The 18553-nt window shown below is 38.9% G+C and overlaps 1 protein-coding gene across 8 annotated transcripts in view; it reads right to left on the reverse strand.

Moving 5' to 3' along the window:
- Positions 1-18553, reverse strand: part of LOC114546160 (ATP-binding cassette sub-family A member 1) — a 206636-nt gene that overhangs the window by 77424 nt on the left and 110659 nt on the right. For all 8 annotated transcript variants that reach the window (XM_028564839.1, XM_028564840.1, XM_028564843.1 and 5 more), the window contains 13 exons: positions 16403-16607; positions 15972-16088; positions 15269-15440; positions 14100-14231; positions 13256-13395; positions 12358-12495; positions 7462-7676; positions 6286-6364; positions 4281-4483; positions 2141-2189; positions 1093-1200; positions 866-898; positions 92-231 (listed from right to left, as the gene is read on the reverse strand). In XM_028564839.1, the coding sequence (XP_028420640.1) occupies positions 92-231; positions 866-898; positions 1093-1200; positions 2141-2189; positions 4281-4483; positions 6286-6364; positions 7462-7676; positions 12358-12495; positions 13256-13395; positions 14100-14231; positions 15269-15440; positions 15972-16088; positions 16403-16607 (1731 nt within the window). The remainder of the gene's footprint in view (positions 1-91; positions 232-865; positions 899-1092; positions 1201-2140; positions 2190-4280; positions 4484-6285; positions 6365-7461; positions 7677-12357; positions 12496-13255; positions 13396-14099; positions 14232-15268; positions 15441-15971; positions 16089-16402; positions 16608-18553) is intronic.

Genomic DNA, 18553 nt, shown 5'->3' on the forward strand with positions numbered 1-18553 from the left:
ATGTATTTCATACAATCCCACCTTGATCCTCCCATGCAGCCCTCCTTGTATAACCCTTCAATTCATCAATATGACAGACTGAGGCCATTACCTGGGCAATGAGTCCCTTGCGGCTCCTTCGGGCGTGGTGGAAGCGCTTGATGAAAAGTGCAAGGAACTGCCTCCTGATCAGCTCCCATCCAGTGATGACCATGGATCCCTTCCCACTGACACTAGCAATCATCTTTGAGTCTGGAGTGGACATTAACCCACCGTGTTATTTATCATCTATGCATATGTAAAAGACCTGCTGAGCACACTTTCCAGCGTAGCTAATGGGCTGATCAAATATAACTTAAGTGTTAAACCTGCCAGATGCACTAACTCATTCCACAGTGTAGCAACCATTTTAATTATTACATCATTCATTTGGAAATAGTATTTGGGTGTGACTCAGAAAGAAAAAGGTGGTAAACAAGGGCTTTGTATATCACTTTGTTTTATGTCTCACACTTGCCAAGAATATCTTTACTAAAAAATGAAGTCACAGTAGCCATTAAGAGAATAAAGCATTTTCTGATGGAAAAAAACATTTTCATGATGAAAAGTGAATTGTTTTTCATTAGGGCAAAATTGAAAAGCTGAAGAGACAGGTCAGATAATGCTGTATGGACTGGAGGGAAATTCTGTTGGAAAATGACTTATTCTGAAGATAGAGCTATTGTTTATGCCCTCTTTTGAAAATGGCCACTGAGGTGAAACAGTCAAATTAAAGCCAAACTAAATCAATGTAATAATTGAAGAATGAATGTGTGTGGAAAAACAGACATTTGCTGGTATAATAAAACCAGGTTTGTCTGTGGGAAGGACAAAATACAGTACATACCTTCCACTTTACTTTTGAACTTTTCCTTCAATTCTGCATGAGAAACAGAAAGAAACAAGCTTCAAGCAGGAATTACAGTTCAATCTATCACAGTTTCTATTTGAAACAACACCCATAAATATCAGCAATCAGTCAATTTTCTGCATTAGATATAGATTCACAAATGTTTAATTGAGCTGCCTTCGTTAATAAATAACTGTATGATAAATAAACACAGAGAGACTTGCCTCTCATTCCAGAGCCGTGCTCTGTTTTCAAGTGGACGCTGGCAATGCTGTTCCGCTTGGATGTGCGGGAGCCTCTTTTGCAGTCTCTCACCAACACCTCCTTTGTTGCTGTGGGAATACAAATAAGATATGTTGTTTTGGCCTGACCCAATTTAGGGTTATAAATAACAATCAGAATCGCTACATGCCCTGCGAGACGCTTTACTATTCCCCGTAAAAGCACAAACCCAGGTGGTTTAGGAACGTGAGGTAATGAGATACTCAGATTAAACTGATAAGTGAAGTTGCTAGTTGATGAAAAGCGATCAATGAACAATATCTGCAATACATTAAAGATGTCGATAGTTATGTCAGCAATGGTGGCAACATTGTTGAAGAAGATGTTAAAGGCTTAAGGTGGAATTAGCTTGTACATGTGTTAACTTTGTGCATCTTAGTCCATTACTGCAGTGGTTCCCAACCTTTTTTCCTTGGCGCCCCCCCTACTCATGTCTAAGAAAAGCTGAACCCCCCCCCCGCCCGAAACCAAAGTTGAGGTAACTCTCGAGATAGAGCCTTACTTTCTTTTTTGATACAGAGCAGTTATCAGCACTGTTACGTTTCTCCTCCATGTTTCATTCATAAAATAGTGATGCCGTGGCGGCAGGAAAAATGAAGATACAACAAAATATATAGTTTTCATACAGACTTTTGTATACATTAGATATTCTAGTGTATTGTCATTTGTTTAACATGTGCAAAACAATTTTTTTTACCTCAACCTCAAACCACATAAAGACTCGCGCCCCCCCTGTGATCTTTGCCGCCCCCCCTGGGGGTGCCCGGACCCCAGGTTGGGAACCACTGCATTACTGTACACTCAGCTGTGGCGGTCCACCCTTCTTCTGTAAAAGTTATGTAAATGTATTTTCTCATAACAGAAATAAGGCACAATGTTTTATACAGTTATGAATATTAACAGAGTTACGTTTTCCTAAGAGATGTTATGCATTATACTAATCATCCCCCTAACGTGTGTTAGCATACAGCCACCACATTGCCACCTTACTTGGCATTTCTGCATCCACTCCGGTATCTTCTGCCACTTTAAGAAATATCTGTGAAATGAACAAATTATCTATTAATATAGTATCTTACAGGAGCCACAGTATGTTTCATGAAACCGTATAAGCATGCACAAAACAGGATAAATGCAAACTAACACTGCAATGGAGGAGGGTATACTAAGCTGTTATAGCTTTTTTGGCAGATAGCAGTTATCCCTGTCAAGTTTTGCTTAGAATAAGATCAGGGTTGTGCATCCACAGAGACCCTAACCTTTACTTGAGTACATGCCAATTGGCCCTCCTTTACTTCATTTATTAATTCAGGCCACATGTCTAAATAAATACATCTCCATATTTGTGATAAATTTCCAAGTGACCTTCCTTCATTTCAGTCTCCTGTGCATGTTAAGCCCTGTTTTGACATCTGCCCTCTAAAAAGTCTCTGCACACTTCTGGCAAAGCCTACAAAATTCATACTTTGGACTGAAAGTGATTTTATGTGGTAAATTATATCAGCCAAAAACATAAAATAGAACTACTGAAATCATAAAACAGTCAGAAAGTACATAACAAGGCTATTCATGACAATAAAAAGGGTAAATGTTATTATATGACCAACTTCCATGACATCCCATCTATCAGACCTTGTTTATTAGTGCCGTATATTGAAAATTACTGCATATTTCAATTGAAGTGTAGTTGGACTTGAAAAGAAAAATGGATGGAAAGATGAAATAACCTTGTCGTGTCTGAATTTGAGAAATTCAAAAGGAATAATTTACATTGCCTGCAGGCCATGAGTATCTGATCCATGTCTGAGTTACACGAAGAGTATTAACCAACAGTCACTCAGCTTTATGATCCAAAACCAGTCAGGATGTCAAATACTGCGTTAGTCATTTGTTCAGAAAAGATATGACTGTTAACTGTATGTGTAATGATATCAAGTTACATTACATTGGGTCAATGATTATGAGACCACAAGTAAAATGCTACTTGACTATGCTATTCTGTGTGTATGACCAAGTATGGTCTTAAACAGATTGAGGAACTTTGCCAACATGTGTACGTACGTTTGGATGCTCTAGCTATAAACCTTTCAACACAAGTTGTGTACAATGGCAAGGGATGTGGATTATATTTGTAAAGCCTGTAGATGCTGTTTGCAACATTCATTTGAAACTGAAACAACTTTTAAGAAAAAACTAAACATTCAAATTTCTATTTTAAAAATTGGAATGAAAACCAATACTCTTTGAGCACGATTATGATCAACTCACTGCTCTGCAGACAGGCATTTTGGAATCATACTCCTAACACAGTTGAGCCCTTTGTCCTGAATGACGAACTGAACTTGTGTGAATGTCTGTTACAGGTGATAGATTCAGTACTTTTACATTTTGTATTTTTATCTTTGTAACTTTAAGAGCTATCTGTGTTTTTTGTTCCTGATGGGATTGTGGTGCATGGGGTATGGCACTTGGACATATCTCATACTAACAAGTAGGCTACGTTTTTGTGTGGAAAGCCCGCTTTTATTAAGCAACTGTAGGAAGGCATTCGGAAATGTCAACAGATGAGCGCATCAGCGCACACGGGGCAACAAGCGCACGTTAATAAGCTGCTTAATTTAAAATGTTCAACGTGTTAACCTTCCCTGATTGCTTCGTTTCCGCCCGTGATCAGAAAACCAGAGGAGACTCGTTACCTCCAGGGCTGACGTTATAACATGAATAACGTTGGGGTTAAAATGCAGTTTCTGGTGAGCAAATAAATGAACTTGGCTTTCAGTCTGGGGTTTATTTTGGAATCCGCACACACTGTGTACAAAACTTAAATTTATTCCACCAACTCTTCTCCGTTCGCATCTACACTTCCGCTTCCTCTTTCTCTCTCTTCTGCCCACTTACCACACACACACACCCAACCCACCCACCCACCCACACGCACTGAGCTCTCTTAAAGGGGCCGCAGCACCATTTTACAACAAATGCCTTATCGAGCTGATGTGACCGAGCCCGACCAGAACCAGACCATAATTTCTAAATATTTGTCCGAACCGGGCCCGGGTTCAGGTCGGGTATCCATGCCTTAATATGTGTGCATGCTTCAGCTAGATTGTCAATCCCACGCTTAGTATACCTCCTCCAGCGTGGTGTCAGAGATACCGTAGCTAGTCAGACCAAGGTCAGCCATGGCTAGGTCAAGCTCTTGGAACAGCAGTGCAAAGGTCCCATCTCTGGCTCCACCATAAGGCAGTATGTAAGTGATCTCCTGACCAATGCTCTCCAAGAAGACTGCCTCAGGGACGTGGCGCCGCACAATTTGACCCACAGCTGTCAATTCTGTTGGATGAATAGCCGCAAAAGAACTCAGAACACAAAACCAAAGAATAGTAAAATTGCATGCACAAACGGAAATTTCTTTATGTCCTTTCATGTCTCCTTTTTGATGAAGTTGTAAGTTAGAGTGACGTAACGGACAGAGGATTCAAGAGCAACCACCACTATTGGCTGCAAAATAATACAGTAAAGAAGAAAAGAAAAATTTAACCAACTATATTTTGAAGTAAACAATGAAAAACCACTGTGTAATGCACGGAGATCACAACATGCCTGATGCTGTGACCTTTAAACATACTGAAAGATCAGTGGACATAATTCTCCTGCCTCATCCATTCTGAAGCTGGGTCTTAGTGAGAATCAATCAGGACAGTGTTGCAGAACGCATTGCATCCATTATTGATCCCGAACCTCTCATACATAATTACTGCAGCTTAACAACCAACGGCTTGGTGCTTTATGAAGAAGTAAATGGATCTGCCTCACACATCAGACTGAATTATTTGTGAAAACGTGTGTGTGTTTCTGTCTGTTTGCTGGTGTGTGTGTGGTAATAAAGAGAAATGTGCTGTCACTTGTGGAAATAGGATTACTTTTATGGCATTTTCTATCTTATATTTAACCATCATGTATATAATCATTTTGAAGGTGTGAGCATTGATTGATTTTACATGCATAATAAACTGGAGCCTACCTAAGATTTTTCTTTTGATAGTGTCTTGCATGAATACTTTTGTTTACCTGATCAAGGCTGGGAATGATCAAAACAAATCAAATCACCACCATCACATGCCATTTAGTTGGGCGATCTTTTCTGCTTCTGCAGTGTCTCTGCATTTCTTTATTTTAATATAATTCCATTCAGAAAAACTGAAGTAAGGTCAGAGAAAATAAGATTTGATCATTTGTCTAACACACTCTACTGTAAGCTCAAGGAATAATTGGTTGATAACTTGTACGAGGATTTTCGCTACTGACCGTTTTGAAATGGTATGCAACATCCTCAACAGTAAAAATTATATTTACCATTCAACATTACTGTACAACACTGGAACAAAGGAAATGTGTCAATATTTGAATGTGTAAAAGACAGCTAAAGGAGAAAAAAATACAACATTGTTTCATGTACATCAATTAAGCTAATACAATATTAAGATAATAGTGTTGTATTATTAGGATAAGAGTTGTGTTGTGTGCTTGGTAAATGAGTGCCGTTTTTGTGGTTGTCAAGTTTTTGTTTTTTATAGCAGAAGTGTATATACATGCATGGTGTGGGTCAATATATATTTGGGAAATTTAAATAAAACTTTATTTCAAAAAGGAGAGACAAAAATAAAATGTGATCATTTTACTGGGACATTAAAATGCACTCTACCAGTATTTAGAACATCTACAGTAAAGGTGCAAACTACTTTACTTTTCCTGTGGTGTCTGTTGGTTTTGGTACGGAAAAGGTGAAAAAATCTATGAGCAAATGGATCTTCAGCACCATTGGACGATGCTATTTTGAGACGTTTTATGGTTATTGTTTGCCTGTTTTGGGATGATGGCCAACATGGGGTTGAGATATAGTACTTAACTCGGTGTGTGTTATAGTAACTTACACAATTTACTTGAGGTTTAATATGGGGTCTGAATATACACAGCATTTTCAGTTTTGGATGAAATGTTTACACAAATATTCACACAATTTGTTGTTCAAATGTATGTTGTACCAACTAACATTTTGATTAGCATAGGTTTACAGGTTAGGTTAAATGCTAATCCTAATATACGACTGGTAGTAACAGAGATGCAGTTTCTACCTGAAAGATCAGAGTTGCCCCAGCTTTGGCTGCCGATGCCATCATCTGGGCTGCTGTCCCTGGAAGGACACTCTTTGTCCTGTTAATCAGAATTGGATTAGAAAGGCCTTATCATGCATTGCCACTTAGAATGATAAACAGTGCCTCCTTGACAACTCTTGTCTTACATTAATGTAATAGTCAATGCTATCCACACATTTCTATTTAATTGCTCTAAACAAAATGTATGCATGAGACAATGTGGGCGACCTGTAATGTAACATCAAGTCACAATATTTCAGCCGAAGACAATACACACAAACGAAAAATTACATTTTTAATTCCAACAAAGGTTGAATAAACTTCACAGCAAGAACTTTATGACATGTATTAAAGGGAGTTTAATCACACTAAATGAGATCAGCACAATCAAACTTAGTCCAGCTCGGTTTCCGAGCTATATTGACTGTGTAATTGCAAAATCTTCCACTGAATTACAAAGTCGTCATCTCGGAGAGGGGTTACTCCTCTACCTTGCCCACAAAGGTGTTAGCATGTTTATTTATTTCAAACAAATGCCTCTGCTCACCTCAAAGAGCCTGCAGAGTAATGGTAATTGCTCTAGCCCTGCTGGCATCAGTGCATCTTGTTCATTTGCTCCTATTGATTAAAAGTAAGTGTGCGAGGCACCATTGGCGAGCAAAAGCGAGATTCACCCCTCTCCCCGGTGACAGTAAGTATCATCCAGCATGTAGGCGTTTGCCAATTCTCATGCTGGGAGCGACTAAACACAGATCATTATAGGGGGAGGGTGGCAAGAGAGAAAGAGAACATGCAGGAAAGTCAGAGGGAACCATGTTCAATAACTGACTAGATAGAGGTTACTGTGTCAAAGGGGCTTGCAGCTGAAATTCTTTTCTTGATACATGAAGTCAAAAATAGTAACCCCCTTCAATTACAGCAGTTTTATGTAAAATTATTTGAATTAGGATAAAACAAAAGGGTAATTGCATGGTTAGGCAAGGGCCCTAATCACCACATCTGTGGTTATCTGAACATAATAGGATCACACAGCCAACGTTGTGACTGTCGCAAGCCATGAGCAAATATTAACATTTTCAACCTTTTGTTTTAATTTAGGTTCCAGATTTAAAAGCTAATCCTTAACCAAAAACCACATATGCTTTCTATTAGTACCTCTTTGTTCTGATTGTGTTTGATACCATTACGCTGAACAGTCATCTTTTCAGCCTCGTCTCGGACCAGAGTGAGATAGTAGCCGCTGCCAAAATATTTCTTTAGAAAGAGTGAGGAGCCACAGCAACGCATCTTGCCGTGGGAGATGATAGCAATGCGATCACCTAAGATGTCCGCCTCATCCATGTGGTGTGTAGACAAAATGATGGTACGACCTGAGGAGAGACGGAAAGAGAGACTCAATCGTCACCTGAATGGCAAAGTGCTTGGTGTCTAGGTTTCTGTGTGAGTCACAGTCATGGAGTAAAGAATAAAAACTGTCGATTGCAAAAGTTAAGGCACTGACTGAAAAAAAAAAGCATTTCTGAAGCATTTTTCTCTCTAGAGCTTGTTTGTTTTGACAACTTTTGTTATGAAAAAGAAGCCCTACAAGAAAAGATGCCGCAGATCAAAAGTGTTCAAATCAAGCCAATATCTCAATCTGTCTCTGCATGGTAGTCACTTATCTCTTTATTGCCAGTTCCACAGTGTGTTTTACCCATGCTTCTCCACATGTCAACAAAGCAAACTCCAGAGGAGTGTGTGGGCGTGAATCTGGGACAAAATTAAAATGATGATAAAGGCCACCCTAAGCCTACTTTCCAGCATTTCTATCATACCACATTTTATTTCAGCTCTCTCTTCTTTGGTTCTGCGAGTCCTTTGATTTGAGAGGCATCAAACTGAGCACAATTGCAATGACAGCTACAGCATGCATTGCAAGGTTATTCACAGGTGTTGTAATCCTCTAATATCATGCTGTATCAGATAACACATTAACTATCACATACCCCAGAAATCCCAAAAAATGACTAGATCTGTGATTAAGTCACAGCATCGTCATGTCTCTGCCGTCGGCATGAAAGCAGACTCACAGAGTACTTGGTAACCTTTGATCCAGTCATTTTTAATGCAGAAAACATTTAACCCGATACCTTTATCATTAACTGGAAAAGAAAGAAACCTGCTTAGAAGTCGGTAACTTCGAAAAGACAGTGTTGGCTCAAGAGAATATTTTTTTTAACAGCTAAAGCAAACAACTATCTGTTCATACTGACCATTAAAATATTCCTTCTTAATGTACTTTCATGGGCAAAATTTACAGCCCTCTTTTTGCGCAAAGATATGGAAAAAAAAAGTGAGGCTAATATGAGGCTTAAGCATTAGCATGTTAACAGTGTCATTACGAGCATGTTAGCATTCTGACATTAGCATTTAGCTCAAATCACTGCTGTGCTTAGGCTCAGCCTCACAGTGTCGATAGCATGGCTGTAGACTCTTGTTAAGACATCATTTTAAAAGCAAGTTTGAAATCACATCAACTCTTCAGGTGTGCCATATCAAGGATATAAATCTCAAAACATGGCAAAGAGATGCACTCACAGTAAGTAGCTAACTGGATGGAGGTTTTTTTTATACTTTCTTCAGTGAATTTGGTGTTAAAGCAAAAGGTCAGGTGCTCTGCTGAGCTTGGCGGCTTTTTTTTTTTTTTTTTTTTTTTGCACCAAGCTAGTTAAAGGTGTATCCTCGCAGGTCACATTATCCCAAGGACAAGGACACACTCAGAGGTCATTATCTGCAGCCCAATGCAGCCATTTTGCTTGGCCAACTATATCCACTGTGTCTCCCCTCCTCCTATCTCCCCCACTTTGTGTGTCCTGCCACCAGCTGAGCTGTTAAATCCATCCCTTGTCAAAGTATTGCTGCCTCATGCTATGCCAAGCAAGTCTGGATCCGTCTACATACAAACTCCAACAAAACGCCAAGTTGAATGAATGCCCACAATCCAGTCAATTTAAGATAGGGGGAGGGGAATCTATACTTATGAAGGGGGTGGGTTGAGGAGATTGCTTGAGGTTTAGTTTGACTGAGCCAGCTCATTTTGCATGGGATGCTCAAACTCAGACAATTTTCCTGGAGATTTGCTGTGCTTTACAAGGTAAAAAAAAAAAAAATGTGTGAGTTGGGAGTAATATAAATGTGTTTGGACTGCAGATGGCCCACAAAGGTATTCTGATTTATAGTGTGTTGTGGTGCATTACAGCACAAAGTGATATATCAAATGGAGTTCTGTGTTCAGGTAAATTGGTAGTACTCGCACTACGTACAGTAAAGTGAGCCTGGACATCTGGTTTCTGTTATTTAGCTTCCTTCCCACTAAATCAAGTTGATAGAAATGGATTTCACAGTGGGTGAGTAAGCCTGAACAGATATTATGTACATCGACAGTAAGATGAATTATTGGACAAAACTGTATTAACTGCTGTTTGTGGCAATCATCCATCCATTAGCCATATCTGCTTATACTTTGAAAGTTAGCGGGGGGCTGGAGCCGATCCGAGCTGGCATTGGGCGAGAGGTGGGTAAAACCTGTCCAAGGTGCCAACAGACAATCAGTCACGCTCACATTTGGCCAATCTAAAGTTGCCTTTTAACCTAACCTGCATGTTTTTAAACTGTGGGAGGAAATCTGAGCAAAAGCTACCCAGGTGTGGGGAAGGCAATCAATTTAGGTCAATATATTTAAAAATGACCTAAATACTCATGGAGTTCATGGAGTTAAAAGAAACAGACGGGCCTGTTGTTTCAATTAAAACCAGTCAAATATAATAAAAACCGACTGGTAGAAATGCAGCTGCATGCTCAATATGTTTTATTCACGGTTAGAATTTAAGAATTGAAACTCAGAGATGGTGGTTAATGCAAGGAATCTGAGTATTTGCTGAAGGTTTCACAGGTTGAAAGCATATTTTGTGTGAATATTGTGTTAAATGTTACATGATGTTCTGAATACTATGATTAAAAGTTTATAGCCCGCTCCAGTCTTCCCCTCCACCGTCTGCAACATATTTTTAAGATTTTAACACAGCACATTTTCAGAACCACTTTTTTTTTCTATATCCTGAAAACGACTAAAGTAAGATCACATACAAGAAAAAAAATGCTGGATGCATTTTAATGCCATTTGTACTGCAACATTGGCTTCAACCCCACATTAATTTGTAATCCTAAAATAAATGCATTATGCATGGTATTTTCAACTTTTCACAAATGCCAGATATAACTGTAAAAATGCATGCAGGTGCAAACAGAGTCTACAGTAAATAGAATTGCTACAAACTATATTAAGTTTGAGTGCTCGGAAAATATGAACCGTTTCCCACATTTTCTTGCACCCCCAGTTTCTCACAAATTGAATCACCTTCCTATATGTGTCAGGTCTAATCTCAGACTACATACAACATTCGTGCTGTCAGTATTTGATGTGGGATTTAAGATGCTCAATGCTCTAATATACTACTGTAATATACTGTTTATGGTATTTTGAAAGGAGCTGCTTTGTTATTTCTTCTGCACTACTAATTCAATCTTAACTTAACTTCAGGGGTGCTATTGTATTAACTTCCAATGATTACATGGCTGCTGAGACAAGCTGTTAAAATGAGAAAGTCAGTGGGATAACAAGTTTTATTAGCTATGTAATCTAAAATGTTAGGTTGTGTATCATGTGCATCTCTGTAAAATAAAATGTCATATTTATGTGGCAGTAAAGAGCTATATAAGGGAAAGGCACCAGGCATTTTAAGGCAGCAGAAAAGGCTTGTAAATTGGTAAAGTTATCAATTACAACCAATAAATCAGGTGATATTAAATGATGCTGTCGCAGCATGTATAAATTCCATAATATAAATCTCATCCTAAAGGCCCATTTTATAACATAATGAGTAGGGTAATTTAATTGTAACCGATTTACAGTAATGGTTAAAAAGGAAAATTGAATTTGCTTTTGAAAATTTGTACTTTAAATCCAAAGACACACGACAAAAGATACATTAAAGCCACCTTAAATGCAAAGATCTAAGGAAGAATAAAATACCAACATGCAACCATATTAGCTTAAATAACATTCCTTATTTATTGCAAGACAGATTAAGCATTCTTTTTTTAAATCGTAAACATCTTAAATGTACATTGAGAGTTTAATTTAACAGAGCACATGTACCCAATGCCCATGTTCCTGGTAGCAAATAAGCCTGAATTTAATGAAAACAATACCCACTTACAGCAATATGGTCATCCAGCCAGTGTGAAAAAACCTGCAAACTTAATTAGCTATGAAGAAGCACAATATTAAGCCTTCAGTTTTTTCATATAAATAGACTGCCTGTAGCTTTTCCTTAATGACAAACCTTAGTAACACTGAAGTGCAAATAAGACTGGAGAGGCACAAAACAGGACTCATTCAACCAGCCAGGATGTGGGTGTTCTCATTATAACAGACTATAACAGACTTATCTCCGCCTCCCAATTCGAGTGAAAGGACATGATTAGAGTTAGAGAAGCTAATGACACAGTGAGGGCGGAATGTCACTCAATGCACATTAAACATTTAGACTTCTGTTGAGAGTTATGCGTTACGAAAATGTCCATATCCTGCTTAAAGCCACTAGCAACCACAAAGTATATAAGGCCGAAGTGTGACAAGCTGATTGATAGGCCAGACAATTAGGGACATTGTTAAATAGCAATGCCAATTAAAGCTTCTTGGATTCACTTGTCTTCACTTCTATTTCCATTTGTTCCGGTACAAATTGTTATTTCTCTCCACCCACAGTGTCAAAGAGAGCAAGGCAAACAAAGAAAATAACTTCTGCTGGCTACTCTAGATGGTTAATTACCTTAACAGCTTTAATACTGGATTCATTTGAGACATTACAGTTACAAGTTAACCTTGAGCTCAGCTCTGGAAAGTTTCTCAGTTTGAAACAGGTCAAACACGTCAAGCTCTGTTAATTACAAACATGAAGGATTTTAAAGCCTTTAGTGGAGATTTGGTTCTTACTATTAATTCCATACCTTGTTTGTATTTTAACAGCAGTTCCCAGATACCCCTGCGTGCATAGGGGTCCACTCCCGCTGTAGGTTCATCTAAGATGACGATTTTTGAGCCGCCGACGAATGCTATAGCCACCGATAGCTTTCTCTGCATCCCACCTAGAACACAGAACAATAAGTACAGTATCCTAGTAATATATTTTGTCTTTGTGATTTTATTTTCTTTATTTTGTTATTTTTAGAAAACTGCAGTTGACATGAAATGGATCCTCATCTTTGTCCTGGGAATTCTGCCTATAATAGGTGACAAATCCTACACAAATATCTGTCAACGTTAGGTTTCAGATGTAAAATGGACACAATATTGGGAACTGATTAAGGACTAAATGTGTCAAGATATACCTCTTCAGGTTTTATGGTCTTTTGCATGGTGTAAAATGATTGATGGCAGTGAGGTAGATACACCTTGCTTAGGTTATTCCAGTCTCCACTCTCATAGCAAGCTCTTCAAAATGCATTCAATGTAGTGCTAATGTAGTGGAAATGCCAGCATAGATCAACCTTGAAAGTCATATTTCAGTGATTTTGCTCACAAGCAATCCGTGACTGAGGACAATTTATCAAGCAGGACTTGCTCATGCCCCCCAGACAATGAATTACAAGCTGTGACACACAGGTACAGTGCATGTGTACGTTGAGACAGCTGCATGCACACGTGCTGGCAGTGGAAGGGCATAACAGGGCAGCTTTATCCTGAATAAAAAGGATAATCTACAGATGATATTCCTCCTCAGGGGAAATTAATGCACCGAGCACAGGAACTGATGAACACATCAAAAAACGAAATTTAAATCTCTGCATAATTTCATTCAGACACAGAAATACACGCATCCAAAACATGTCACACATACAGACACACCTGACAAGTTCTTAGCAAGATCCTTCCGCTTATGTGGTAAACCGACGTCCTCGATCATCTGGTCCATCTCATGTTTCACCTCATCGTGGCTGCATCCTTTCAGCCTGGCGTAGAAGTAGATATGCTCCTCCACTGTCAACCTGTAAAGGTGAAAATAATATAACGCCCATTTGACTGACATGTCAGTTGGCACGGGTGACAATAGAAGCCATCAGCTGCCACTTATTCATATGTAAGTGTTTGGAATGAACAAAATGTCACATTTATGCATCTTGCGAGATGATCCGGCTCCACTCTAAGTGCATTTTTGTGAACCGACGTGAAGAAAAGTCTTTAGCTTCATCCTAACTGCCTCACAGGTGGGATCATAATATGACGCAATATCTATCTCTATGTTTGCATGAATATTTTACCCTACTTAATATAGATGCTTTGACTGTCTGGGATTAATATTAATGAAAGTAATTTGCAGGTGCTTAGCCATAATTATGATGTAGGACTTGTGTCGAGTTGCAGGTAATCAGTTTGTGGGGAGAGAGAAATAGAGGGGGACTCTAAAGGTGAAATAAAAAACTGAATAATGGTTGGAATGATGCCATTAGAAGAAATTTAGTGGAGGGATTGAGCAAAGTTCATTTCATTTTTAAAGAGAAAAATGGAAAGGGATAATTGTAGATGTGAAACATAAGCCAAGACTGAGCCCTCGTTAGCCATATTATTAAATTGCAGTGTAATGACCTTTTCTCCCTTTCTTCTCTTTTTTTTTAAATACACCAGAAGCTAAACATGATGATTATACCAATAACCAGTGGAGAACATGGATGCATCTGCTAAATGTACTCACTCATTGAATAAGACATTGTGCTGTGGGCACATTCCCAAGTACTTTCGGATGCTGTCCATGTCCGTGTGGATGTCATATCCGTTGATGAGCGCTGTTCCTGATGTAGGTGGGAACAGTCCTGTCAGAATTGACCTACAGAGAAAATAAAAAAAGACATAAATAAGACAAGCTTAGAGATTAATCAAGGCTGTTGATTTTAAACTCATGATAACTAATTTATAATTATAGAGCTGCCAAAGCACTCAAAAGGAAAGTTACTTCAACTTAGAAGCAGCTAGTTAACATAATGGTAAATTAGATATATTCCCAGCTCCATTTAAACAATAGACATGTCAATAGTCATCATATCCTACATTATCAACATATTCTAATGGAATGTTCATAAAGAGAAAGAGGAAAGGTAAAGGAAAATAAAAGATATTTTTACTAAGAAATAAGTACAGATGGAACCAGTGCTGTATTGCTGTCAGAGCATTTGGAGCAATGACTATCCATACAGTATCATCACCATTAACTTGTATTCGGTCTCAGGCCATTAATTATGTATAATTAATTATAGCCTGGGAAGACAATTTCCAAACACCAAACAAAAGATCATAAAATAGTGCAAGTATAATATTAACAATTTAGACAAAACAAACACTTCAACAATATTCAATATTGAGTGTTTTGGTTGGTTTTGCATAGCTCCAAAAACTTTACTTGATGTTTTTTTTTATATATGAGCACAAACTCAATTCTAACACTGCATCTCATACATAAATAGAAACTTTGCTGTGGAGATGCATCTACACAGAGCTTCGGTGTCTGACAGAGTCCTTCCTCTGTCCTCTCTGTTAGGTTTCGTCACAGATGCTCAGAGCGGATGTCTTCTCTTCAGTCCTTAGTCTTGCATCAATTGCTCTCTACCTCGCTCATTCTTTCTGGGCTACTGGGTTTCAGTTATTTCCTGTCATCCTAAAGCCCTTCCAACCTTTCCACTTTTTTTTTTTTACAGCAATTAGATAAGTCCCGCTATCAACACAACATCAGACTGTGTGATAAATGTCCTCTCAGAAGATGTCACTCTTTGCAAGCAGCCACTGAATTAATGTAGCAAAAGCACAGTCGGCATTGTGTACAAGTTATATTAGTTAGAAAATACACTAATAATAGATAATGCAACTCACATTGTGGTTGTTTTTCCGGCTCCATTGTGGCCAAGAAAAGATGTGATCTGATTCTCGTAGAAGTCCATACTCAGTCCATCCACAGCGAGCTTCTTTCCAGTCTTGTAGATTTTAACAAGATTGCGGATTGAGACCCCTGCTTTTATACCAGGTGGTGGTTTCTCCAGATACTCTTTAAAAACACATTCATAAACACGCACATATACATAAAGAAAACAAGCATAAAAGCAGGTAAAATCCGTTAAAGATAGGACTTTTACACAATTACCTAATGTAAACAAAGTAGCCCTTCTTCCAGAAATGTAAGGACCAACGCAAGATAACAACACAATTAAACTAAGTAATATTTATTAATGCTGCAAAAGGTTTGTTTACATTGGTAACATTTGTACACACTGAAAAAAACGTGCCTTTTTAAAATTAAGTATGTTATTATTCCTTTAATTCTTATTGTCAACACTACTGATTAGGCAAGGGTAAAAAAAGTGCCAAGCTCCATTATCACCCTAAGTGACAAATAAGGTGCTAATGTTTGTTTGCGACCTATCCCAATTAACTTCTTAACACTTGTTATTAGAACTATGTTCCCTCTAGTACTGTACATGGCTGAGCTGTTGAGAATGTGACACATACATAATAACTGCGTAGATTACACTACGGATACACACCACAGCTGAAAATTGAAAATGATTTGGCCGTTTACCGTTATGTACAGGGGAGTCCTTCAGCAAGTTGTGGTCAACGCCAGTCACAGAGGCTGTCCCACACCAGTAAGATGCAGTAAAAGGGAAGTACCATGGCTTGGGGATTCCATATTGTCCTGGGATCAAGCGTGGAGAACAATCACATTCAACAGCTTTGCTTGAGGAAATATTGCACTTAACAGTGTATGTTTCCTCTTGACAGCCTGGCACAAATCCCTCTTTTAATTACAGTTGATGAGAAAAGCATTAAGACTAGCCTGTTAGGAGGACTGCATGGCCTATTGATTTAAGTTGGGCTAAGGGAAGGCATCTTACGCAAAAGGGGAAAATTCTGCATAACACCAAATCTTTGCATTTTTCCATCTTTTTTTAGACATGGCAGTGCTACAAATAACAAAATACTTTAATAAATCTGCTTAAAAATGAATACCTGGAAAGACATTTTCGATGTACCAGGTGAGCACCCAGTAAAAAGCAGCATCAAAGAGCATGATGATGATGGACACAATGAAGCTGTAGCGTTCTCCATCCACTGGACTCTTTTTGATGTTGTACCACTGAATACCAATGCCTTGCTGCTCATACTTGGCAAAGTTGTCACAGCCATAGCCAAAGGCCACACATGACAACAAACTCTAGGAGAATAAAAGATGTGCAAATAAAAACATCCATAGTTAAAGGAGTAGTTAGACATTTTGGGAAATATGCTCATTTTCTTTTACGCTGAGAGATAGATTTCTCTTAGATTTACACCACTTCCTTGTCTGCACGATAAATATGTAGTTGGAGCCAGCAGCCGGTCAGCCACAGCTAGCCTGACTCCAACTTCCTGGAGTCTCCACTGGTTGCCTGGCAACTAGTCGGGGCCAAGCAATAGTCTGTCACATAACCCCCTGTGTAACAGTGAATTTTTACATTCCAGTTTTTGTACGGATTTAACAAACAAAATATAACATGTGCTTGTTGTTGCCCTGTTTCCAGTCTTCATGCTAAGCTAAGCTTAGCAGCTGCTGGCTAGTTCCATATTTAACATGACATGAGAATGATGTCTCTCTCTCTCATCTAATTCTTAGTAGAAATCAGATGTGTATTTTCCAAAATGTAATTCAAAATCTATAAAGTTTGGTTATTATTTTTTTATTAGTTAGTACAGACAGGCAGGAAAGAGAGGGGATAAAACGCAGCAAAGGGCCATGGGTCAGATTTGAACCTGGGTCACTGCCAAGGACCTGTGCAAATTCTACCAGGTGAGGTAGAGTAAACCCTGTCAGAGAATGTTTAGAGTGTTTTTGAGGGCTTTTTCCCTTTATTTGAAGGTGACATGGGATATACAAGAAAGGTGGGAGAGAGATGGGGGCCGACACACAGTAAAGGGCCGGTTCGAACCCGGGCAGCTGCAAAGGACTCAGGCTACATGGGGCGCACGCTCTTACTAGAGCTAGAGGTTGACCCAGTTAGAGAATGTTTTATCAAATCATTCAGGTGATCACTTAATCTTACCACCCAAGGTCACAATAACTTGATCAATAAACTGTTATGGCAAACAGTTCTACACTGTTTTTGCCTTTGTGAACATCTTAAAATGACTTCATTTTAGACAAGAACAAAGATGGAGGCTAAAAAAAGTGTGCTGAAAACGAAAGATTCGTCCGAGCCTTCACACTGTAGGAAATTGCAAATGATACTTTGCCCGTGAGACATCATCTGCCATGGCCTATCACTCTGCATTGCCATGTTGCCCGCCAGCTGTTTTACCACGCCTCATTTGCTCACAGCATTTTCACTCCGGCAGATGCAGCAGCATTTTCTGAAGCTTCAGAGACAAACAATCATGTATACTGTCTACCCAACGTTACATTACCAGGCAGAGAATCTAGAAAGCTCTGCAGTGACACCCAAACCTCTATCCTGGCTGCTAACACTGCTGGCAACCTCCTGTGCCCATCTACTGACAAGCAATCAACAGAGAGTCAGTAGATGAGGGGTGACAACAGGGCTAGGGGGCATCCATCCTTGACCTCTGTATGAACGGCTGACAAAACCACAGGAGCCACTTATTTGGCTTTTGAGAAATGGGCAGGAGTTGGGAAGCAGACAAAACAAGCCCCCTCTATTGAACACGTCGACACTGCAGATTCAGCCACCATTCAGCTTGCTGCAGACAAGGAGCATCGTTGAGAGGAATAGAGATCAGCGTTCTAGCTCTTTCTAGGAAGTCATTTTCCAGAACATTTATGACAACTAAAGCTGGGATGAGGGACAGGATCACAACAGAGACAAATGAGTTTGTGTCTGAAGACGCGTCCATTAAAAGCTGTAATAATCTGTTCTTTGTCGTGTTTTAAGCGTTTCTCAGAATGAATTTGATTTTGAAAAACAAAGAGGGGGCAAGAGCTGCAATAATCATACCATTAATTAATTAGTAAAGTGAGGGCAAATTGGCAATCCTTTTGATAAGCGTGTAATTGTTTAAGTCATTTTTTAAGATTCCCCTGTTTTAGCTTCTCCAACGTGATGATTAGCAGCTTGAATATCTTTGGGGTTTGGCCTGATGGTCAGACAAATCAAGCAATTTGAAGAC

Source organism: Perca flavescens, chromosome 19 (assembly GCF_004354835.1).
Source record: "Perca flavescens isolate YP-PL-M2 chromosome 19, PFLA_1.0, whole genome shotgun sequence".
Taxonomy (NCBI): Eukaryota; Metazoa; Chordata; class Actinopteri; order Perciformes; family Percidae; genus Perca; species Perca flavescens.